Source organism: Trypanosoma theileri, assembly GCF_002087225.1.
Source record: "Trypanosoma theileri isolate Edinburgh chromosome Unknown TM35_Tth_4_V1, whole genome shotgun sequence".
NCBI lineage: Eukaryota > Euglenozoa > Kinetoplastea > Trypanosomatida > Trypanosomatidae > Trypanosoma > Trypanosoma theileri.
Window position 1 is genome coordinate 641,153 of NW_021639846.1, and position 23,853 is coordinate 665,005.

Consider the following 23,853-nt stretch of genomic DNA (forward strand, 5'->3'; position numbering starts at 1 on the left):
AAAAAAAAAAGAAAAAGAAACATGGACACAGACGCACTTATTACACACTTACACGAAGAAAAGAAACAGAAGAAGGAAATGAAAAAGAAAGAGTGGAAGACACACATATAACTCGATGTCCGATGAAGGAAATTATTTTTATTTAACGGCTAAGCCACTGCTTTTTTTTTTCTCCTATTTCACCTTATTCATAAATAAATCTGCATAAGTGATATTAGTTGCATTGAGTGGGTTTCACAAAAAGGTGATCTGATCACTTTATTCTTTCAATTTCTCTCTCCTGTATTTTAATTCTAATTTCTTCTTCTTTTCTTCTTTTTTTTCGTTTTGTTTATTCTTTTATTTTCTCTTTTCTTTGGTTAATAGTAAGACATGGCGTATGTAAAAGGTTTTTCCTTGTATAATCTCATACTATTTGCTATTTTTATTCTTAGTTTTATTGTGCTAAATGAATTCCTCCTATCAAGCAGTATGATTGTAGGAGAATCCACCATGGAAGGAAAAAAAAGATCAACATCTACAAAAATCCCAAATCTTCACGAAGTACTTCAGTTCATTCCACATGATGTAGTTCATACATGGAGTGTGCGGGATTATCTCATTGTACTTGGAATTCCCTCTATGGATATAGATATACGGCGACGACGACGTCAACTGCAGCGATCCACCTGTTGGAAGTACCCGAATGTTGCGACTAAAGCCAATAACTTCGCAGGATCATTATTAGTTCTCTACGCTCTTGGACGACATCCATCTAATGCGTTTCTCTTTTCATCTGCATTAAAAGAAGAGGCAAAAGAGTGGTATGATGTATTAACACTTTCTGTAAATGATGCCTTACCAACAACCTCTAAAACTATTGGAGTGGCGGGTCATTGGGGTTTAGAAGCTGAAGTGGGAATGAGTCGAAAGACATTCGTCTGGTTTGAGCTCTCACTTTATATTTTTCCACATGTATATTATATTGCAAAAGGGGATGATGATATGTTTATGCGTGTACCGCAGTTCCTTGCAGATCTCTATACATTACCACGTCGTGGACTTTACTGGGGATCCTTTGTTCGTTGGGAATCACCACGTAAAAAAGTAAAAGATAAGATTTACTACGCAGCTGGAAGTTGTATGATATTAGCCAGAGATGTAGTAGAGGAGTTTGTTTCCTACAAACCACTACAAGAAATAGTACATTTACCATATCAACCGGAACATGTAAAAAAGTTTCTTTCATTAAATATGAATCATGAAGATATGATGGTGGGACGAGTACTGCGTGATGCGCGATATAATTCTTTAGTAGTGGCGAGAGATAAACAGTGTCGATTTCACAATCTTCATAGTGGAATCCCTGTGCGGGCGGTAACAAAAAATTCCCTTATTGTTCATCATTTGTTGGAGAGTGATTACGGTATGTTGATGAAACGCTTTGGAAATGATACGAATCCTTCTCCCTATCGATATAAGCGAATAGGGCATGGACTGATTATGTTTGCTTGTAAATGAGAAGGAAAGGAAGGAGGGAAGAATAAAAGTGAAATGTCGTTAATATTATTTTTACTAGTAGCTGTTAATTGCTATTATTGTTGTTTTGTTTTCTTCTTGTTTTCTTTCTTTTTTTTTTGGCGGTTTTGCTGAAATAATAGGTGTTTGTTTCAATAAAACATCAATATAACTTGTTTTCTTGCTTATTCTTATTCTTCTCTTCAGTTAATAATCTACACATGGGGTCTCTTGTATTTATACATTCCTTTTATTTTTATTTTTCATATTCTTTATTCGTTTCTCTCTCTCTCTTTTTCTCTCTCTCTATTTCGTATTGCTGTGTTGAACTCACACTCCATAATTCTCTCTTGGTCCATGTATATGTGTGTGTTTATTTCCTTTTCTCTTTTTTTTCTCTTTCTCTCACTCACGCTATTTCTTTTATGAATGGCTTCACTGAACACATTCAGAGACTACACCCTTATCACTAATATATATATATATATATATATATAAACAATAACGAGAGTGAGTGGATTATGTCTCCAACGTCGGATTGTGTCATTTCCTGTGGAGATTACTGTTGTGATGTTGGACAGACGTGTTGTGTGAATGGATGTTGTCACTCAGCTGCCGGTGTTTGTCGAGCCGAACCCTCAACATCTTCACTCACCGCTATTGCTGTTTGCGGGGCTATTGCACTGTTGATTGTGTTTATTTGTATGGCGGTGGCCACTCGTCGACGGGCGGCGAAGTTGCGTTTGGAAAAGGAAGCGGATGCTGATGTGGAGACGGCAATGAATACAACAGCCATGGGTGCTGTGGAGATGAATACAGCAGAGGAGAGGGGCAGACTGTAGTCGTAAGGTGTTAGCTGTTAATAGTTGTTTGGCGGATATATATATATATATATATATATATATATATATACTGTAGAGAGGTTCTCTTCACAATATAATGATATATAGATTTATTTATTTGTTTATTTTTTTCTTCACATGGTATGGGTGATATTTATTTTATTATTCTGTTGGGTGTTTTCATTGGTTTATCTCGTAATCTTCACAATAATACAGATAGTGATTGTTCTGGTAGTAATGTTTTTATTTTTTTGTATGGTTTGTATGGGACTTTATTTCTTTCTTTTTTTTCCTAATGTTATTCTGTATTTATTATTATTACTACAATTTTTACTTTTTTTTTGGCATGTAAGTACATATTATTATAATGTCAATACTAAAGGAACAACACTATTAATAACTTGAAGCATATGAGAACTCTCTCCCTCTCTCTTTCTCTCTCTCTCTCGTGTTTCATTTTTTTTTTTCTTTTCTTCTTGTTTTGCTCCAACTGCTTCCATCAACGTATGTTGAGAAATCTCTACAATTGAAACTCAAACAAAAAAAAAATAGAATAAAAGGATAGTTAAGACCTCACAGAATATATATATTTATTTATTTTATACATATATATATGATAGGGATAGGATTGGATAGGTATGAGCTCCAAGTATGATCGTGTAAAGGTAAAGGTGCACCTTGGCGGTGATCACTACTACATCCTCTCCCGGTTTATGCTCTCAAAGATGTTAACATTCTGCAAACTTCCCACAACCGCAGCGGTGCGGGTGAGTTTAGAACTAAAAAAGTTCCTTGTAGATCAGGAGAAACTCGATGTTACTCAGGCCGAACTGGAGGCGGCTACTTTCTACACAATGGCCCAGTACGGCTATGGTGAGGCCCACACACGTCTCTTTCCTCTCATGACACGTTTTTACATGCAACGTGTTCCGCTTCTTATTCTCATTGCCGGCAGTGGTTGCTGCAGTAAGACCTTCATTGCACACAGTCTTGCCTCTAAACTCAATACACACAACGTTGTCAGTACAGATGTGTTGTTGGATGTCCTCACCGCCGTTCACGACGGATTCCCCGCTGATATTATCGCCCCTGCGGGGATTCCCCAACACAATCTCAACAACAGTGATGAGAATCCTAACGGTTGGCCGCAGCCGGATGAGCGGGGTTTGTGGTTTCGCACTAATACTGATAATAATAATAATAATAATAATAATAATAATAATAATAATAATGGATTGTTATCTTTACCTCAAGTATGGCGGGCATGGGCCTCTGCTGTACGTCCTCTTGTAGCGGGTGAACTCGACAAGGCGGCGGCAGAGGGAAAAGTACTCATTGTGGAAGGTTCCCTGCTGGATCTCGCACACTATCGTTCGTATTTATCTCGTCACTATCAACGCCGCTATGGCGCTATTGCAGTCGCCTTTTATGTTTCCGCCGATGATGCGTCGCGGCGATTTGTGGCGGAGCGATTTGTGGCGAGTCACTCCGAAATGCTGCCGGCATTTTGCAGAGAGAATAGTGCCGGTGATGTCCACCATTATTATCATAATGATAATAATGATAATGATAATAGTGATGAGTATGAGTATGATCATAGTGATGAGAGTGGTAATAGTGTTACGGCTGCTGGAGTGGAGTGGTTGATGCAGCGGCTGAAGAGAGTAGAGACCACACAATTGCAAATACTCGCAGAGAAAAATAACCGCATGGCCCTACGATGTATGGGTGAGAGTTGGAGAGGTCATCTGCCAGAGGCCACACCGTGTGGAAACAGTAATAGTAATAACAACACTAATAATAATAATAATAATAATAATAATAATAATAATAATACTATTGTAGATGAACAAGAAGAAGAAGAAGAGATAGTATATGTGAATACTGTTTCCTACTCTGTGGGAGCCTTGACAAAGCCGCATGAACTCATGCATGAACTTGTGCTCGAGCGAATAATGGCGGAACTCCATCAGAGACAATTGGTGCAGGAAGCACAATCCCAATCCAAAACTGCAGTCATTGAGGCAACAACAAATGAAGAGATCCTAAACGCATAAGAAAGATCTTTAGAGAGCAGATTACCATTCGCACCGCTTGTTGTTGTTCTTTTATATACACTCACTCACACAAACTCTCCCTCTCTCACTTGCATAATATACATGTATATGTTTTTCTTTTTTCAGTTTTTTTTTTTTTTTGTTTTCTTAAGAACTTTGTTCCAGCGAACAAAATGAAAAAAGATAATAAAGTACTTAAAAAAAGGGTGAACAAAGAAAATATGGGGTGACAGTGTTTTTTTGTTTTTTTTTCCTCCTGAGGATATGATAAACTGCTTCAAATATGTTATTTCCTTCTTTGTTTGCCGTTTTTTTTTTTCCTTCTTTCTTCATATATATATCTCCAATTAGGTTTGAATCCTATTAGGTTAATACGATCTGTTATGTTTTAACGTGTTAACATATTAACGGTAATGGAGTAACAGCCATCCTTAGGTCCTTTCCGGATGTGAATAAATCACCGGTAAAGTTATTCAGTGGTAGCGAGATTTACTCCTCTAAATTCCTCTTGCGTAGAAACTCCTTCTTGGGTATTTTTTAACCGACTTTTCTCCTATTGCAGTCTTTGTTGGTTATTAATTATATACATAAATATATTCTTTCTTTCTCTTTTGTTTTGTCTCATCCTCCATCATTTTCTAAACTACGATGAATTTTGATTGGTGGTTAAAAGTATATTAAGGATTCTATTGGGAGTTGCTCCTTTGATAAGTTTATATTTTCGTTTTTGAGTTTTGGTTCTTTCTTTGTTCATATATATATCTCCAATTAGGTTTGAATCCTATTAGGTTAATACGATCTGTTATGTTTTAACGTGTTAACATATTAACGGTAATGGAGTAACAGCCATCCTTAGGTCCTTTCCGGATGTGAATAAATCACCGGTAAAGTTATTCAGTGGTAGCGAGATTTACTCCTCTAAATTCCTCTTGCGTAGAAACTCCTTCTTGGGTGTTTTTTAACCGACTTTTCTCCTATTGCAGTCTTTGTTGGTTATTAATTATATACATAAATATATTCTTTCTTTCTCTTTTGTTTTATCCCTTTCTACACCCCACCCTCAGTTTCTCCCCACGTACGGAGACATTTCTCCTTTTATCGACGAGAACCTTTCACATAACGCTGTAGTCCCTCTTTGTTTATTTGTTTGTTTTTTTTATTTGATTTGCTTTCTATGTATGTGTAATCTACTACTTTTTCTTTCCTTTTTATTTTTGCTATTATTGTTATTATTATCTTTTTAGCTTTAGAATAAACATGCGCCGTACGTTGAGAGTTGGTGCGGGGTTTATACAGGCATTAAACACTGGTAAGACCAACTTCTTCACATCGCTGTGGAATAAACCGCAGACACGTGATGAGCGGATAAAGGAATATGTACCAGAAGTAATTGATGAAAGTTTACGAGAGCAGCGTGCGGTATTGGCAGAAACCACTTCCCGTGATGTTATTGTTGAACTTGGACACAAAGTATTGCGAGAAATTGAAAACAAAAGTCCAACACCAAGTATCGCTCCTCATTTAAATAAAATTCTTCTAGAGTATGGATCTAAAGATATCATTTCTCAACGACCACTGAGTTATTTATTGTATCCAAGTTCTATGATAGGTGGAGGGCAACCATCTCATGAACTTGTAACAAATTTTATTGATAATTTTCGAAGTCTTGTGGAAGAAGTAGAACGGAATGGATGTTCTACCCGTTCAAACTCTTTACAAAAAGAAGAAAAACATAAAAGTGAAGATAAATCAGAGAAAACACCTGAAGATGGAGAATCTAAAATAAATACAGGGAATTTAGTCGATAATGAGAAATCTGGTCCTGTTATTATGACATCAAAGGAAGAACATGAACCAATGGATGTTACTCTTTTCATTAGAGTAGTTTCTGCCATGGCTCTTGCGAATGTTCAACATGGAGACTGGAGTAATGCTATAAGATGTGTAGATGCAGGTATTAGTCACGTTATCGATCAATCACGTTTGGGAGGACTTCTTGGAATGAAGGCTGGTATATTGGTACATCAAAAAAAGTATAAGGAAGCGGTGGAATGTGCTAATTTGGCGGTAGAAGCTTCAGGAAATATTCAAGGATATATTCATGGGGCCTTTGCGTTGCGAATGTTAAAGAAACCTCAAGAAGCGGTTCATCTTCTTGAGAAGGGTCGTGAAGATCATCCAATGAACATGCAAATTGTAGGACAAATGGAAGAACTGCAGAAGGAGATTGAACAGATAGCCAAGGAAGAGAAGAAAATGATCAGTTCTTAAATAAAACAGTTAAAAAAGAAAAGGGAGGAATATTTAAAGTATGTTCCTTTCCTTTCTTTTTTTTTTTTTTTTTGTTTTGTTTTGTTCTATCTATCCGTCTTTGTCTATTTGAAAGTATTTGCTTTATGCGTTGTATTCTGTGTTGTGTCTCTTTGTGTCACAGTTGATGAAGTCAAGAGAGAAGAGTAAAATTTCTTGTTATTCTTGTTGTTTCTCTTTTTTATGTGGTTCTTCTTTTATTTTTTTTTTTGCTTTTATACAATGGTTTTTGGTTCCTCTTTGTTTTTTTTTTTTTTTTTTGTTTTATCCCTTCCTCTACCATTTCCTAAATCACGATGAATTTGGATTGGTGGTTAAAAGTATATTAAGAATTCTATTGGGAGTTACTCCTTTGATAGGTTTATATTTTGGTTTTTGAGTGTTTGTTTTTTCTGTATTATATTGAGCTGTATTACAGTGGCATTAGGGGAAAGTGGCTTCCCGTGCGTAACGCCAAAAAAAAAAAAAACAAGAGTGTAGTGTTTTTTTTATTGTTATTATTATTGTAAAAAGGGTCTTTTATGGAAACAACTGCAGAAGGAAAAACAATAGCAGTAGAAATAGAAAGAGCAAAGAGGGAACCTGTAGAAACTTCATCCGCTTGTCCCTCTCCCTTTCTTAGTACGCTATCTTTTGGATTGAGGAAGAAAAATACATGTGAATTAGAGTCCTTGCCAAATCCATTTCGTTGTAGTGGGAGTGACGAGAGTTGCCTTCAATATTTTCTTATACTTCGAAAAAACAGTAAACTAGAGGTAGAAGAAGTATGGTCCTATCCAGAATCTCTCGATGTAGTTGAAGAGAGATACCCAAAGATGTCACAGTTTGTCTTTTCCGTATCAGGTACCTCATACTCTGTAGATGAACTTAATCATACATTTGTACTTACAGATGGACATGGAGTACGTTTATATGGTCATTGTACAACTTTTGTAAATGGAGAAGCTATTGTTAGTCTTTCATTATATCCATGGTGTCGTTTTTTTACCCGACTTGCTATGTTTTTTCGTTGTAATGGATACGATTTTGGAAAAGAACTTGTTTTGGCTCTTTTTAAATCCCCTACACCACCTTCAGGTGGAAGTTTCCATATACCTACTAATATTCCCATCGCATTTTATAGACCATACGATCGATTGTGTTCCTTTATTGATACTTGGCCACTTGAATTACTCACTATATTTCCTGATACAAGTACTCTTTTTGCTGTATTAGCAGATTTACTACTTGAGAAACATATTATCGTTGTGGGACCAAATTTTGGTATTGTATCACATGTAGTGATGTCTTTGCAGGCACTTATAGCTCCTTTTGACTGGCAGCATATTTTAATACCGATACTTCCTAGTAGTCTTCTTGATGTCTTGGCGGCACCTACACCTTATCTTGTAGGTATACTTACTTCACAACTTCATCTTTTAGAGTCTATACCAATTGAACGTTGTGTTATGGTACATTTAGGATCATCCGGAACTTGTGAAGAAGTTTATTATCACTCTGAAGAAAAACATAGTTTACCCAATTCCGGTTTATTTAGCGCTCTTCGAATAGGCTATAGTACGTTAAAGATGCGAGACCCACGTGATCAGACGGTACGAGATCTTTGTAGTTTATTTCTCAGTTACTATGCGAACTTATTAGGTAGTATTCTGGCTAGTGGTGGAAAGAATACCCCCTTCTCGGAGTCCCTTCTCCGCACGCAGTGTTTCAACACGTTGTTAGTGGCGGTGCAGGACGCGCTGGGGGACCCGACGCATCTCTGGCTGGACAATGAGTTCATCGTGGCGCTGGTCCGCGGCCACCCCACTCTTCTCCCCGTCCACTACGAACTCCTCACGCGGGAGGAGCGGGACGGCGGGGGGTTCGCGGCCCGCTACGAGAACTGTTTTGGCAGCCGCGAGGTCTTCACGAGCCTCTCGGCGGCGGTCCACGGCTTCGGCGGCCACCGCCCGGGGACCTGCGCGCTGCTCGCCCACTGCCTGCGGAGCCTCCTCGGCCGCGCGGTGCCGGACACCCGCCGGGCCCGCGCCGGTCGCGTTGCCGGCGCCCTCGAGAGCCCCGCCGTCTCCATCGGCCGCGGCCCGTACCACTCCGCCTCCCTCGACACGCCGGAGGTGAGCGAGATGGTGGAGCTGCCGCCGCCACCCGCACGCAATGGAGGAGGGAAGGGAAGAGTAGGAATGAATGGAAAAGGTAATGGAGTCACTGTGGAAACGGTATACGATTGAAGACCTCTTAAAAAAAGGGGGGGTGAGGGAAAGTGAAAAATATGAGAGAAGAAAAGACAAAAGGAGACAGTAAGAGAGAGAGAGAGAGAGAGAGAGAGAGAGAGAGAAAACCCCCTTAAAAGAAAAAAAAGGTGGGGGAAAGAGAATGGCATTAATCTTATTGTAAATAAAGTGCAAAATAAGAAAGAGCAATAAAAAAAAAAATAAGAAGTGAAGAAAAAAATTTTTCTAATTGAGTTGGAACGGAACAAAATCCATTCAAAAAAAAAATTTTGTAGCTGTATTTTTTGATGTGATGATGTTCTGTTTTTTTGATCAGCTCGTTCCTCTTTAAAGTGGTAAAATGAAAGCGGTCATCTTCGGTATCAACGAGGATGTTTGTTCTTTTGGAGTTGATGATGTTCAGCTGTTCTGTATTATTTTTATATGTGATATACCGACCGAGTTTCCTTTTTTTTTTCTCTGTGTGTGCCTCTCGTTTTCCTCTGTTATTCTTTTTCTTGTTCCGTCGTTAAGTTCATTCCTATATTTTGATACTTCAGGAAAGTCTGAGTGACATCATGAGACTGTAATTGCTTCAGCTGAGGTTGTATTCCACTCTTTTTTTTTTTTTTTTGTTTTTTTCTTCATTGCTTTCTTTTACCCCTCTTATTAAGGGAGAGGAAGTGGCTGACACCAGAAGGAACTCAAGGGGTTTAGAAAAAAAAAAAAAAGGGAAAAGTGATAGGAAACAAGGGAAAAAAAAATCTTTGTGTGTTTCTCCTTTATTTTTCTTACTACTTTTTCCGTTTCTCTCTCACTCTGTGTGTGTAAGTATTTACGATGATGAACACGCAGAAGCTACTCTCGCGTTGTGGAGTTCATCTCCTCCGTCCATTGATCATAACAACAAAAGCAACAGGAACAACAACAAGAACTGTTGCATTAAATGTGCAGCGGCGCAATGCGGTTTCCACGCGGTGTTTATTGCATGGACAGCGTGGTGGTCATTATCGTCCATTTACCGCAGAAGACGAGGCACAACTCGTGGCGGTGCTTACAACGAAGCCGCGGCACGTTGCTCGACATGTGCGTCAATCTATGTTGAGATCACGTCGAAAAATCACACAATTTCGTAATAGTGTAACGTTTTTAATGATTACTTTACAATCTAAATTACAGAAAGGTGAAATAGCCCCAGAAGATGCATCTGCCCTCACAGAAAGTCTTATGAAGGAGTGTGTAGAATTACGTCAAGGTGATATGGCACATCTCTTGTTTCGTGCTTCTATTCGTTTTCGTAAATATGGGATGAAAATGGGATTTCAGTTATTTAAACATCTCTTTGATTCTTATCGCTCAGATAATGCGAAGGATCTTATGAAAAATATGGCAGATGAATTACGTAGTGAAGATTCTTTAAAAATGTTAGCAGTACTCGCATATCAATTTTCAGGTCAATTTTCATTAGCTCATGATCTTTTACAAGAAATTCCTAAAGAAGAACTTACTACAGCTGATTATTCTGCACTTATAGAAGTTTATGGTATGACATCTAAATATAATGAAATTTTCGCTCTTGTAGAACGTTTGGTTTCTGAATATAAAATTTCTCGTGATCGCATTGATCTTAATGCTATTTTTTCAAGTGGTATTGTAGGTATCCGTGGTGAACCAGAGATGATGGAGCAAGTGAAAGAGATGGCATTAGAATATAAAGTTATATTGAGTGAACAGGCTATTGGAGCTATTATGCGAGCTCGTTTAAATGGAGTCCGTTCGGTAGCGGATGTGTATGATGTAGAAGCCACACTTCAAAAAGAACTTAAATTAAGTGATCTCGGAATGGCTGCAGAAACGGCTCTTATTTCAAAGTGTAGTGAAATTCTTGCAAGGAGTCAAAAATCAGGAGATGAAGTTATGCTACAAAAATTACAACATTTGGAAACTATTGTAGAAGAGTGTGTGGAAAATGATACCGTGGAAGATTTAGATACTTTATATCTTATATCTTTAATTAAAGGTTATGGTGTTTTGGGTCGTTTTGAAGATATGAAAAGATGTTTTAATCGTCTAAAAGATTCTGGATCTATACATGATCATCGTCTCTATGATGAAATGTTGCGTTGGTATTCACATTCGTATAATCTTAAAGAGGTTATTGCTTTAAAAGAAGAGATGCAAGAAAAACAAGTTTTTCATACAGCTCAAACCTATCAACATGTTTTTCGTGTTCTTGACAAGTATTATCCACGTATGGTTGAAAAATATATGAATGAAATGCGTGGTAAAGGAATTCAAATTGAATCCTTTATGTATCCAACCCTTTTACGTGTATTTGGAGAATTACAAGATTTTACTATGGTGGAACAACTCTATCGAGAGATGAAAAATAAATCCGCCTCTGGAAATAATGTTGTATTTTCTCCAGCTGCAGTTGTTCAACTTCTTAAATCATTTCAACATGATACCAATCGTTGTGAAGCTATTATACGAGATGCTGAAAATCATGGTTTATTAGCAAATGAATCTGTACAAGCAGAAATTGTACAATATTTCTCTATGAATGATCGCTATGAAGATTTAAATGCCTTAGTTTCCCGTATTCCATATAAATCTCCAAATATTTACCGTGTGCTTCTTCGTGATGCCGCTAAACGAAGAGATCGTCGTGCTTTTGATGCCCTTTTAAAAGATATGCATGAGAATCGTGTAAAGATTGATGAACGTATTTTTAGTGTTGTTGTGACCGCTTTGGGTCATTTTAATGATTTAGATGCTGTTAAACGATACTTTCAAAAAGCTCGTATGAGTGATACGGTACGAACTCCATTATTTTTTGCCACTGCAGCTGCTTCTTTTGCTCGATTAGGTGATGCTCAAGCTATTGATGAATGTTGGAAAGATCTTTTAGAATCTAAATTAACTATTACTATGCCAGTATATAATAAATTTCTTGATCTTTATATGGCGAATAATAATGTGGATATGGTACAACAAATTCTTAATACCATGATGAAACTAGTTCCACCTAATCCAGTAACCGCCACGACGGTAGTTGATATGCTTGGTAAAATGGGTAGACTTGGTGAGATGGAATCTGTTTTGGAAGAGATGTCACGATCTACAAATGCCTTACCTACACAAGTAACATATCATCAAGCAATGAATGCATATGCAAAGAATGGGGATTTAGTAAAGATGGAAGCTATGCGAAATAAAATGAAAGAAGAAGGATTTCATGAAAATCATGTAACGTTTAATATTCTTATGGAAGGATATGGTCGTGCGAAACGGTATGAACATATTAAGGAATTAATAGAAGAACGTAAAAGTAAACAAATCGCTATGGAAGAATTTGGTTATGTTGGACTTCTTAACATCTTTGCACGTGCTCATATGGTGGAGGAAACGGCAAAACTTGTAGAAGAAATGTTAACAAGTGGTGTTCCCTTCACCAGTCGAATGTTGGCCACTGTTGCTACTTCCTTTAGTTACATTGGGGATTTACCAAAGATGGAACATTATATGGCTTTATTATTGGCTCATCCAGATTGTCGTCAGCGTGATGTGGAGTCTGTTTATCTCATCTACGCTAGAATGCGAGATACGATTAAACTACAGGAATTGTTGGATACGGAAAAACTTCCCAAAACTCAATTTATTTATAATGTCTGTGTTGGTGCATTTGCCAGGGCGGGTGAACACACAAAAGTGGCTACATTATTAACACAAATGGAAGAGAAGGGGTTTTCACTCTCACGTAATACAAGTGTAACACTTAGTTCACTTTTGTTAAAAGCAGGGAAATTGGAATTGGCACAAACTGTATTGAAATGGAAGGGATGTGAACCAAGTAATAGTAATAGTAATCATACTAATACTAGTCATCATGAAGAGGATATGTTGGAGGAAGAATTGGATCACACTACTGCAGATGATGTCACTACTACTAATACTACTAATACTATCCCTAGTTCAGAGAAAAACAAACATGAAAGTTCTTCAGAAGCAGCAGCTGCTGGCAGTAATACTGCAATTTAATTCGTAGTCGTCACATTTCATTTATTTATTATTTCACCTTTGATATAATAATAATGTGTATTCTCTTGTTGTTGTTGTTGTTTCACTTTCTTTTGGACCTTAAAGAAGATGAAAAAGGGGGAACAGAGGAAATAATAATAAAAAAGAAGAAGCAGATGAAAACATATTTTAATCCTTTCTTATTATTATTATTATTAAATCCATCTATTATATACGTATATATGTATTTTTTTTTTTATTTAATGAAGATGTAAATATACATTCTTCTTTTCCCCATCTTTTCAATACCTCCTCCCCGTACTTTTCCTACTCAATCTTTATTATTATTTATTAGCAATAAAGGAAGTTCTCTTTGTTGTTGTTGTTTTCCTTCTTTGATTAAAAAAAAAAAAAAAGAGGAGGATCCGTGCTATTTTACATTGAAAACGGAAGAATAAGAAGAAGAAAAAAAAAAATACGAAAATGATGACTGCTCAAAGAAAAGAAAATGGTACCACGACTGCTGAGTTAAGTGAAAGCCTGGACTCCGCTGTGCAACGCACCAATGATGATAGTGTTGTCAGTAAACGCTCTGCTGTATACCACCGTTATATTGATGATTCCTATCTACGTTACTTTGTTCGTAAGTTGTCTAGACGATCTCCTCTCATTAACAGAGGATATTATCTTCGTATGATGGTTATTACAGATGTGGTCGAACGTTGTATTCATCATCTTGGGAATATAAAAAGAAATGCACATTCAATCCCTATACAAGTTATCTCACTTGGTGCGGGTTATGATACTCTGGCGTTTCGATTGAAAAGAGAAGAAGAAAAGTATACTAATGTACACTTTTACGAAATAGATTTTCCATCAGTGATGCGAAGTAAAGCGGAATTAATAAAAGCCGCCCCAAAGGGGGCTTTTCCTGAAGATGTCATTGCAGAACCAAATAAAGACTTGGTTATGTTACATGGGAAGAACTATCATGCGATTGGAGTAGATTTACGAGATACAGAAAAAGATTTTATTTGTAAATTAAAAGAAGCCTCATCTGATTTTTCTCCACATCATCCTACACTTTTATATGCAGAGTGTGTAATGCAATATATGCCTCCAGCTGCATCTTCAGAGTTAATTAAACGAGTGGTGGAGTCCTTTGATACGGCCATTGTTGTGGCTTATGATCAAATAAGTCCTTTTGATAGTTTTGGTGAAGTTATGCAGAATTCTCTTCGTGGAAAGGCGAGTCCGCTGCTTGGACTTTTACAATTTCCAGATGGGGCATCTATGATTCAGCGTGCTGTTGAACAGGGAATGAAGGAAGCTCGTTTTGCCAATTTTCATGATTTATCACGATATTATATTTCAGGTGATGAAAAGCAACGAGTAGAGGCATTAGAGCCATTTGATGAGACGGAGGAATGGTGTGAAATGTGTAAACATTATGGTATCACAATGGCTTGTACATCAAGGGAAATTGGATTACCTTCTCATCCATCCTTTCTCTCAAAAGAAGAAACAGAAACCCTCACATCTACCGAAACAACAACGGAGAAGTCTTCTCTATTGAGTGAAGGGATGAAAATTTCTGTTCGTTCTGAGAAATGGCCAACAGGTCGATTTGGTTTTGAAGGATGGGGTAATGGACAAGCCTATGCAGAGGAACTTCCATCTGGAGATGTGCTTATTATCTCATTTGGTGGATTTTCCGCTACAAAGAGTCATCAGAGAATTAATACAGTGTATGTTCACAGTCTTCGCGATGGAGAATGTAAAATAACGTTAGCAGATGCGAGTCTTGCCCCACCACCACTTGTATTTCATTCCTTTACTCGCATAGCACCTGGAATGTATGTTGTGATGGGTGGTCGTACAAATCCTGGTGATGTGAAGATGGATGCGTATATGTTAAACCTTGATTTATCTCTTCAAGAACAACAACAAATACAAAAACCGCATGTAGTAGCTGTTTGGTCAAAACTTGAACAGGTGTGTGAATCGGGAAATTTACCTGTGGCTCGATATCGTCATGCGGCAGTGGCTATTCCAATGAAGAATAATAATTTTAACACCGTAGAAGTTCAACAACAACAAGAAGAAGAAGAAAAAGGTAATAAAGTCTGTGGAAATATATTTGTATTTGGAGGTCGAACGGCAGAAGGTTCTCTATTAAATGATGCATGGATGGCAATAGTACATACAGGTAAGAAAATTCATTGGAAACGTATTTCTCTCACAGGTGATATTCCCCCACCGTGTTGTTCCTCTGCTGTCATTAACCTACATGTAGACAATACTGTACTCATTACTGGTGGTTTAGTGGATGGGGATTGCTGTGAAGACTCTGCATGGAGTGTGAATTGTATTACAGGCATCTCTCAATGTTTACCACACGCCGTTGTGGCCCCGCGATTCTCTCAGAGTATGTCTCATGTATGTATAGACGGTGTGGAACGAATTCTTGTTCTTGGTGGTTCATCCTGTCATCCACGTGGAAATCAACAACAACAAGAAGTAGCCGTTCTCCTAGATGCCATCACGGGAGAAAAAGTTTCTGTTCTTTCACTGCCAGTGGAGTGTCCAACGTGGACTCGACATTGTTGTGTTACTTTAGGTGAAGGTGTAGTCGCTGTGTTGGGTGGGGGATTTACATGTTTCTCATTTGGTACATTTGCAGCCAAACCATCTTTACTCTTTCTTGGTGATCATTGTCATTGTCATTGGCAAATGACGAACCGACAAGCAGAAAAAACACCTTTGAGTCTCTTACAGAATACTTCATCTCCTCTTTTCTCATTTAAGAGAGCCGCAGTGGAGGAGCAGAGATTTAGTAAAGAGGCATTTTTAAAACTGGCACAACATCCAATAAAGCCTGTGGTATTTCGAAAAGTAAATATGGGTGATTGTGTTCATTTGTGGTCTGATCCGGATTATTTGAAAAAGAAGGAAGGGGATACTACTGTCTCTGTACATGTGGCTCGAGAAACGCATCTTCTTGATTTTGTAAAGAAAAATTTTTCATTTCAGCATCTCCCATTTTCTAAACTTGTAGATCACTGTGTAAAGGCAGGAGCCGCAGTGGAAAAGAAACCGAAACAACAAGAAGAAAAAGAAAAAGATGAAAAAGAAGAACAAGAACAAGAGAGAAATAATGAGAATGAGGAAACATGGTATCTACGTGCGGTAGCAGCTAATATGAAAAGTGAACGTTCTAATATATGGAAAGACTTTCCTGCAATTGGAAATGATTTTGTATTACCTGAAGAAATAAAAGAATATATTGAACCACGTATGCATCAAGCCTGTTTTCGATTAAGTGCACCACCATTAGAATTATGGACACATTACGATACGCTTGATAATGTGCTATGTCAGGTTGTGGGGACAAAACGTGTGGTTATTTTTCCTCCTAGTGAATATAATAATCTTTATATGAATGGAAGTTCATCTTCTGTGCTTAATATTAATGCACCTGATTTAACACGTTTTCCTCGTTTTGCAGATGCTTGTCGTCATGCAATGGAAGTAATACTTGAACCAGGTGATATGTTATTCTTACCATCCCTCTGGTTTCATCATATTACGACAATGGGAAATAGTCATTGTATAAGTGTAAATGTTTTCTTTGAGCGATTTCCTCATGAAGATTATGATAAGAAGGATTTATATGGAAATAAAGATCTCCCAGCAGCTGCACGATTACGTAAAAATATTGTTGAAAAGGTACAAGATCTTCTCTCTCAGGCATCAACAGAACGAATGAGTGATGGAAAACTAATAACACAAGATTTTGTGGAGTTTGCACTTCGGCAAGCCATTCAAGATTTGGAAGAGTTGGGTGAAAACATGGCCGCAGCACGCCGAGGACGTGATCATCTATAAAAAGAAAAAAAAAATTGTTATTCATTTTTTCTGTCTTTTTTTTTTTTCTTTTCTATTTTATTTTTGTTTTTGTTTTTTGATTACGGAGATTACACCCAACAAAAGAATAAATAAAATAAATAAATAAAAACATATATCACATTATTAAGAAAAAAAAAAAAAGGAAAAAAAGAAAGAGAGAAGGTAATTAATCTTATGCCTTGGGTCTCTACCTATCATTTTTTCCTTTGTTGGAAAACTCTTTTTATAAAGACTTGGAGAGAGAATTCTTTTTTTTTTTTTTTTCGTTTCTTTACTTTCCTCGAATAGTACTCACTTACTGGTATATTTCTTTATTAGTGTTATTATTATTATTATTATTATTATTATTATTATTTATTTATTTATTTATTTATTTCTTCTTTTCTTTTTCTTCTTTCTAAAAGCTTTTTTTTTTTTCTTTTTTTTTTATTATTCCTTATTCCATTCAGTTTGGGTTGTTTGTCCACCGGCAAACAATATCCAAAAATCAAACATAGATAATAATAATAATAATAATAATAATAATAATAATAATAATAATATTAATAATAAAGGGGAGGGGGTGGGCGGTGGAGGCATCTCACATTCACGTTGAACGGCAATAGCAGTTGTGGGTCTAGTGTCACGAGGGGGATTTTTCTCGTTCCTCGTGGCAAAGGTCTACCCATACTACACCATCAAAACAACAGCAATAATAATAATAATAATAACAGTAATAATAATAAGAACGACTCCACTTATAGTTGCGGTTCATACTTTGTACCCATGATGATTTATCCCCGTCTCCGCATTGAGGTGTCGTACTCCTCGACACTCATTGCGGCATGGGCATTCGCACTTGCGGTGATGTCTTGGTGTGCTGGGCACGCTATGCAGGGAGCCACGATTTTGGTTCTTTCTCTTCTCGCCCTCACTGCACCCCACGGTGAGAGTAGAATGCTTTTACCATTATTATTTCTTTCAGAGCGATTGTTGGATAATGTAATGATGATGGGACAATCACCAGTTGAGTTTTATGCATCAACACTTTTGTCATATTTGACGTTAGTGGTTTGCAGTGGTGAACGTCGGGGTAGTGGGCAACGAAATATATTTCTTGAATCAGTCGTTCAGGCTGTTGTTGGTCTTGTGGTTGTGTATGTGATTTGTAAGGATTGTGTCTTTTCATTTGCTGCAGGGGCATTTGTTTTGACGGGTTTTTTGTTTTTTTTAGTGTTAAATCCCTTGTTGGGGGAAAATGAGGCTGTGTTAATTGCCTCTTTAGCGGGCTTTTACCTCTGTGATGCGGCTATTAATAATAGTATGAGTGGAAATGAAGCACTTCTGCATGCTGGCGGTTATTTTACCACTAAAACGCATATTGCGGGTCGAGCTGCGGTGTTATCGGCTATTTTCCAAACAATAATATTATTCATAGGCTCTAAATATTGTATGACGTTACGTGTGAGTAACTCCAAGTCATCTGAACGGAGTATAAGTGTTCCATGGATTACGTTTCTCTTTTGGTCCTCATTAGTTGGTATTATTTCCATTATGCATGCGATCGTAAGTTTTCAATTTAAAGAAGATGTATTTCTATGGTTATGGAAATATATTACAACAAGTCGTTATCGACTAAATGTACTGTTAGTGTGGATGGCGGTGGTTCCGATTTCAGTCTACTGTGTGGATGTTTTCACCAAAGGTGTACGACAAACAGTACGACGAAAGTTATTTCATTTAATTGCCCTTTTCAGTTTTACACCAGTAGCTATTGTAGAACCACAGTTTCTTTCTTTTGCACTCTCAGTAGTTACAAGTATTGCCATTATTGTGGAACTTGCACGTTACTATAAAGTATGGGGTTCACATACATTAAGCCGTTTTCTCGTTGATCATATTGATAGTCGTGAAAGTATTAAAGGTGTGGTCCGTACACATATTTATCTTATGTATGGTCTTGGACTTTCCATGATATTTCGTTATCGCCATGAAATACCACAACATCTTCAAAATTTTCCACAAACCCCACGTGTAATGGATCTTGCTATTACTGTTATTCCTGGTTTAACTTCCCTCGGTGTGGTGGATGCCTGTGCGGCTATTGTAGGCAGTACCTTTCTCCTTACTTATCGCCGTGCCCTTGGCCGTTATCTCAGCAACAGCCTCTACACTGAAAGAGCAAATGCCTCTATTACACACAAAACCACTACAGGCACGGTTGCTGGTCTTTTGTTTGGATCTTTTTTCTGGGCCGTTGTTCTTCTTGTAACCCACACGTTGGGGGAACGGGCAGCACCACATACTTTTCTGCTTATCATTGTCTGCAGCGTAACGGAGTGTTTCTTGGATGGTATTGACAATCTGCAGCTCCCACTTGTAGTGGATGGGGCGGTGCATACACTCTTCGCCATCCTACTACATAATCCAAAGTTTTGGCGTTAAACAGGCACTAATAAGAATATAATAGTGTGGATGAAGAAGAAGAAGATGAAGAAGAAGAATGTAAGTAAAGAAAAGGATAAAAAAAAAAAAGAAAAGAAAGGAACGAAAAGGAAGTGGGGGGAATGGCGAACTCCTCTCAGAATGGAAGAAATGGAAGACGATAGAGGAAAAAGGGAGTCTATCTCTCTTTCTCTTTCTCTTTCTTTCTTTCTCTTTGTGGATGTGTGAGAGATAGGGAGAAGTAATTCTAAGAAAAACAAACAAACAAAGAAAAGGATAAAAGTAATCAAAATGCAGAAATCTAAGGAAGGCAAAGTCAGACGCGCAGCTAAGCGTACATGTACGTATGGTTGTTAGTATACCTTTTTTTTTATTATTGTTTCTGTGTAGGTATCAGCCTCATTCATCATTACATATGTGTAATTGTTTATTATTCTGGAGAAAAATACTAAAAAAAAAAACAAAAAAAAGGAAAAGGAAAACAAAATGAATAAAAGAAGAATTTTTTTTTTTGTACAGAATGTTTTGCCAGTTTTGCTGAGATGCTGGATCACATATACAAAGGGAGGATGTGTTTCTTTTCAGTACATTAAACCCAAATGTTAGAAAAGAAAAATGACGGAACCAATAAGCTTAAAGAATGGAAGAAGAAAAAGACAAAAAAAAAAATGGGCACACTTGGTTGATGAGAGAATGTTAATTAAACTATTTACTTGTTTTTTTTTTTGTTTTTTGAGTATTTGTTTATTTAATGTTTTCTTTATTATTCTTGGCCCTTTACACTCTTCTTCTTTTTTTTTTATGTTCTCCATACGCGGAAGAGCATGTTAAAACTAATATATATATATATATATATATATATATATATATATTTGTATTCTCACGCCAAGCTTCCCAATGATACTACGACTAAGTGTCCATCTGTAATCCCTTTTGTATATATATATGGATAATGAATCTGAGTGCCAACCACCTGTTAAGGAATCTGCTGTACGTATATCTCTTTCACACACACACACGTTTTCTTTCTCTTTTATTCTTTTTATCATTCTATTTGTTTTTTTGTTTTTCTTTTTTTTCCTGTACACAGAGTGAGGTGAAGAAGAAAAAAAAAAAAAAGGGTGAAGAAAGAGGGAGTATGGAGGAACGAAGAAACTTCGTTTTGACGAATGATACCCCTCTTCAGAATTCCCTCACATCACGAAGTGGAAAGATGAAAACAGTTGCAGTTTCTGATGTAAAGAGTAGTGTGGAAAAGGCCGGTAGTGTACTTCCAACCATACCTGCCGCATCCCAACAACCACAATCACAATCACAACAACTACGCTCTGCAAAGAATATAGATGCGAGCAAAAATCCATTAGCACTATTAGCTTCTGAGAGCCGTGCCACTGCACAGAGAAATATCGCACAGGGACGCTGGCGAAGTGCACTGCTGGAACATGAAGTCGCATTAAAGGAATTAGTAACAAACAATATGGCAACTCCCCCAACAGCACTGCGATTAATGAAAACGTTTCAGACATATGATGCCGTAACTCGTGTAGTGGAAGATCAATCACCAGAGTTAGCACAACTAATGAAGATGTTTCGTATAGAGTTCAGTCGAGCCACCTTCACTCGCCAAAGTCTTGATGCAGTGATACCCCAACTCAGTACAAGTGTTACAAATGGTAATAATAATAATAAGAACAACAACAACAACAATAGTAAAAACAATAATAACACTTATGTCAGCGTTAATGATGATGATACTCTTGCGGATCGGGAGTTGGGACTGACGTACTTTGAACAGGTGGATGTGCTACTGCGTGAGAATGCGGCACTTCGCATGGAAGTAGCACTTGGTAATACCCGTGAGGCGATGGCCACTCTTAGTAAGAAAGCAGAACGACTAGAAGAGATGGTGGATTACTATGAGAATGAAGTGGGTCGACTGGAGCGGGAGAATGAACGCTCCGCTGAGAGTTACCGCAGAGCAAGAAAGGAACTGGATGAACAACAACAACTTAACATCCAATTGAGAGACAGATATGATGATGAAAGACAGCGATTACAACAGGATAATAAGGATATGCAATTGCGATTGTGTCGATTACGAAAGTATATTGGCGAACGGGAGTCTACTGTAGTACGAGATGCCTATAAATCCTTTAAAGATAAGAAGATTGGTGTGATGACGCAATTATTTGATGCGGGAGATGAGCGGGTGGCGGTGTTAGTGATGTTGAGTCAATTAGAAAGTCGTGTGAATGAAGCCCTGGATGAATATGATAAGGAATTTCTTTTATGTGAAGAGACCGAACGAGCAGAACAGCAGAAGCGTATGTTAAGTGTGGTATCGGTGTTATTAGAAGAAATGCATCTATCGGAGGAACGTTATTTACGTCTCTTACCACACCGTAAACAAATGCTCACAGGAGAGGAACAGGATGAGACGGACGCCTATGTTTCTCTCTTGACAGATTCAAAAATGTATACGGCTCTCATGGCCCGCGTGACTGCACAAGAAGAGAAATTGGCCGCCACCGCTACCAACACAACACTTACGAATATCACTGCAGCCGCTGCAGGGACGTTAATAGATGGAGAGATCACTACACCGCCGCATAGTGGGAGTGAAGACACACTGGCGGTGATGAGTATACATGGAAATGATGGGAAGGAAACAGAAGCCGGCGCTTCTCTCACTCCATCCTCTGTGAACTCCAGTGCACAACTCTCACGCATCTCAGAGATTAAATTTACGAATATGCGACAACGACGACAACAAAAGCAGAAGCAAGAAAAGGGAGGAGGAGGAGGAGGAGAGGAACAGTCAACTAGTAGAAAAGAAGAAAAAACTGAAAAGGAAGAAAAACAGCCACAAGAACAAGAACAACAACAACAACAACAACAACAGCCAGAGACAACAGAAGAAAGGAAAGATTCACAAGAACAAACAGTACCTCAAGAATCACCAGAAGTAGTAATACATGAGGCGACTGCAGATGCGTTATCTATTGTAAAGCAAAAACAAAAGGAATGGGTACTAAATATCTTTGGAGCCGCCGTAGATACAACAAACCTTTTAAAACGCATTAAAGAACACGGTGCTTGTGAAGGAAATAAAACAGAACAAGAACAACTTTTACGTCATTTCATTTCTCATCCAATGTTAGATGTCAGTAATAATAAATTCCAATGTGGGATTGATCTTTATGCTGGACCAAGTCAACAAACTCAAGCCTTTCTCTGTTCCGTTATGGATATTGATCCGGTATTACCTTTACATATCCCACAAGGAACAAACTTTATGCATGTAAAATATCGAAATCCCATGCGATTAGAAACAACACGTGAATTAACAGATGAGGAAGCGGTAGCAGAAGCGGCAGCTGCGACGTTAACGGCTCTCGATACTGTAGATGAGTGGGGTGGGAGAACATCTTTTATGCGAACTCAAAAGAATGAGAGTGAGACATCACCTATTCCGGATCTTGTGCAGAACTCTACTATCTTTAATCAACTCACTCAATCCACTGGGCAGAAGGCGGCAACGAAAGGAGCGGCCGCAACATCCTCCTCTTCCACAGCGGCAACTGTGTTTGAGCGATTAAATCCACTTTCACCCAATCGATCACCGGAATGGTTACTTTATCAAAGTATGTTTGGTGGATATAGACCACTTACACCACGTCTAATAGATATGGCTTGTATTGATCATATTCTTTTAAATTCATGTGAACGTCACTTTGATCGGGCAGAGGAACGATATATGCGTTGTATTAGACAAGCACGTGGTCGTGCGACAAATACGCAAATGACTTTAAATATGGCCGAACGTTTTTTTAAAGAATCTTATGTGTTAACAGATTTCCAAGAATCTATTATACGAGAGTTAGAATCTCGTTACTGTTATCCAGAATTGGTGGCAAAAACTTTATACGAAATTCTTTGTTATCTGGATGCAACCATGACCTCTCAACCATTAGTGGATTTATATCTTAGTTGTATTCGAGGTTTTGAATCTCCCACACGTATTCATTACATTACTTTTGTATTGAATCAGTTAAGTATTAATTGGCCCTCATCTAATCCAGATGAGGCGGTATTAAAGGATGATGTACTTACACTGTTGGAGTATATTTATAGAAGTTCATCCCAAGTAACGGCGGTAGATGCTAGTGAGATTCTCACCGAATATCAAATGGCCACACGATCTGCTCCTATTACTCTCACTTCATTACGTCAATACTTAGTAACGGCGATGTTACACTTTGAAGATCCATTATTGTTGTATTTTAATGGTTTACTGAGTTTCCGAGCCACCTCAAGTGCTGTTGTGGAAATGAATTATGAACAATTTGAATTTGCCTTAAAGGATAAATGGGAGGAAAAGATTGAGGGAAAGTTACTCATTCGATACCTTGCAGCATCCTGTGGGTTTAATAAGAAAGTAGAGCTTACAACGAAAGAATTAGCCTGTGTTGCTGCCAGTATGTGGAGCTCCAAATTATGGACGAATATGTAAATCAAAAAGAAAAGAAAAAAAGAAAAACTTTATTGGAAAGAATGGAATTGTTTTTTTTTTTTTTTTTTTTT

General features: G+C 37.7%; 9 protein-coding genes across 9 annotated transcripts; all 9 read left to right on the forward strand.

The window, feature by feature from the left end:
* Positions 1 to 372: 372 nt before the first annotated feature.
* TM35_000043830 (putative UDP-Gal or UDP-GlcNAc-dependent glycosyltransferase) lies at positions 373 to 1,500 on the forward strand (the record flags this gene model as incomplete). Its single annotated transcript, XM_029022577.1, has 1 exon — positions 373 to 1,500. The coding sequence occupies one exon, from the start codon at positions 373 to 375 to the stop codon at positions 1,498 to 1,500; it is 1,128 nt and encodes a 375-aa protein (XP_028886235.1).
* Positions 1,501 to 2,018: 518 nt separating this feature from the next.
* TM35_000043840 (uncharacterized protein) lies at positions 2,019 to 2,339 on the forward strand (the record flags this gene model as incomplete). The annotated part of the gene is made up of 1 exon (XM_029022578.1): positions 2,019 to 2,339. The coding sequence occupies one exon, from the start codon at positions 2,019 to 2,021 to the stop codon at positions 2,337 to 2,339; it is 321 nt and encodes a 106-aa protein (XP_028886236.1).
* Positions 2,340 to 2,977: 638 nt separating this feature from the next.
* TM35_000043850 (ATP/GTP nucleotide-binding protein) lies at positions 2,978 to 4,396 on the forward strand (the record flags this gene model as incomplete). Its single annotated transcript, XM_029022579.1, has 1 exon — positions 2,978 to 4,396. One exon carries the CDS (start codon positions 2,978 to 2,980, stop codon positions 4,394 to 4,396), a length of 1,419 nt encoding a protein of 472 aa, XP_028886237.1.
* A 1,257-nt stretch (positions 4,397 to 5,653) lies between these two features.
* TM35_000043860 (uncharacterized protein) lies at positions 5,654 to 6,667 on the forward strand (the record flags this gene model as incomplete). The annotated part of the gene is made up of 1 exon (XM_029022580.1): positions 5,654 to 6,667. One exon carries the CDS (start codon positions 5,654 to 5,656, stop codon positions 6,665 to 6,667), a length of 1,014 nt encoding a protein of 337 aa, XP_028886238.1.
* Positions 6,668 to 7,227: 560 nt separating this feature from the next.
* Positions 7,228 to 8,934, forward strand: TM35_000043870 (Suppression of tumorigenicity 5; the record flags this gene model as incomplete). Its single annotated transcript, XM_029022581.1, has 1 exon — positions 7,228 to 8,934. One exon carries the CDS (start codon positions 7,228 to 7,230, stop codon positions 8,932 to 8,934), a length of 1,707 nt encoding a protein of 568 aa, XP_028886239.1.
* Positions 8,935 to 9,756: 822 nt separating this feature from the next.
* TM35_000043880 (uncharacterized protein) lies at positions 9,757 to 12,957 on the forward strand (the record flags this gene model as incomplete). Its single annotated transcript, XM_029022582.1, has 1 exon — positions 9,757 to 12,957. The coding sequence occupies one exon, from the start codon at positions 9,757 to 9,759 to the stop codon at positions 12,955 to 12,957; it is 3,201 nt and encodes a 1,066-aa protein (XP_028886240.1).
* A 465-nt stretch (positions 12,958 to 13,422) lies between these two features.
* TM35_000043890 (tRNA wybutosine-synthesizing protein 4) lies at positions 13,423 to 16,824 on the forward strand (the record flags this gene model as incomplete). Its single annotated transcript, XM_029022583.1, has 1 exon — positions 13,423 to 16,824. One exon carries the CDS (start codon positions 13,423 to 13,425, stop codon positions 16,822 to 16,824), a length of 3,402 nt encoding a protein of 1,133 aa, XP_028886241.1.
* A 786-nt stretch (positions 16,825 to 17,610) lies between these two features.
* Positions 17,611 to 19,269, forward strand: TM35_000043900 (dolichol kinase; the record flags this gene model as incomplete). The annotated part of the gene is made up of 1 exon (XM_029022584.1): positions 17,611 to 19,269. The coding sequence occupies one exon, from the start codon at positions 17,611 to 17,613 to the stop codon at positions 19,267 to 19,269; it is 1,659 nt and encodes a 552-aa protein (XP_028886242.1).
* A 1,138-nt stretch (positions 19,270 to 20,407) lies between these two features.
* On the forward strand, positions 20,408 to 23,782 carry TM35_000043910 (uncharacterized protein; the record flags this gene model as incomplete). Its single annotated transcript, XM_029022585.1, has 1 exon — positions 20,408 to 23,782. The coding sequence occupies one exon, from the start codon at positions 20,408 to 20,410 to the stop codon at positions 23,780 to 23,782; it is 3,375 nt and encodes a 1,124-aa protein (XP_028886243.1).
* Between the last annotated feature and the right edge of the window lie 71 nt (positions 23,783 to 23,853).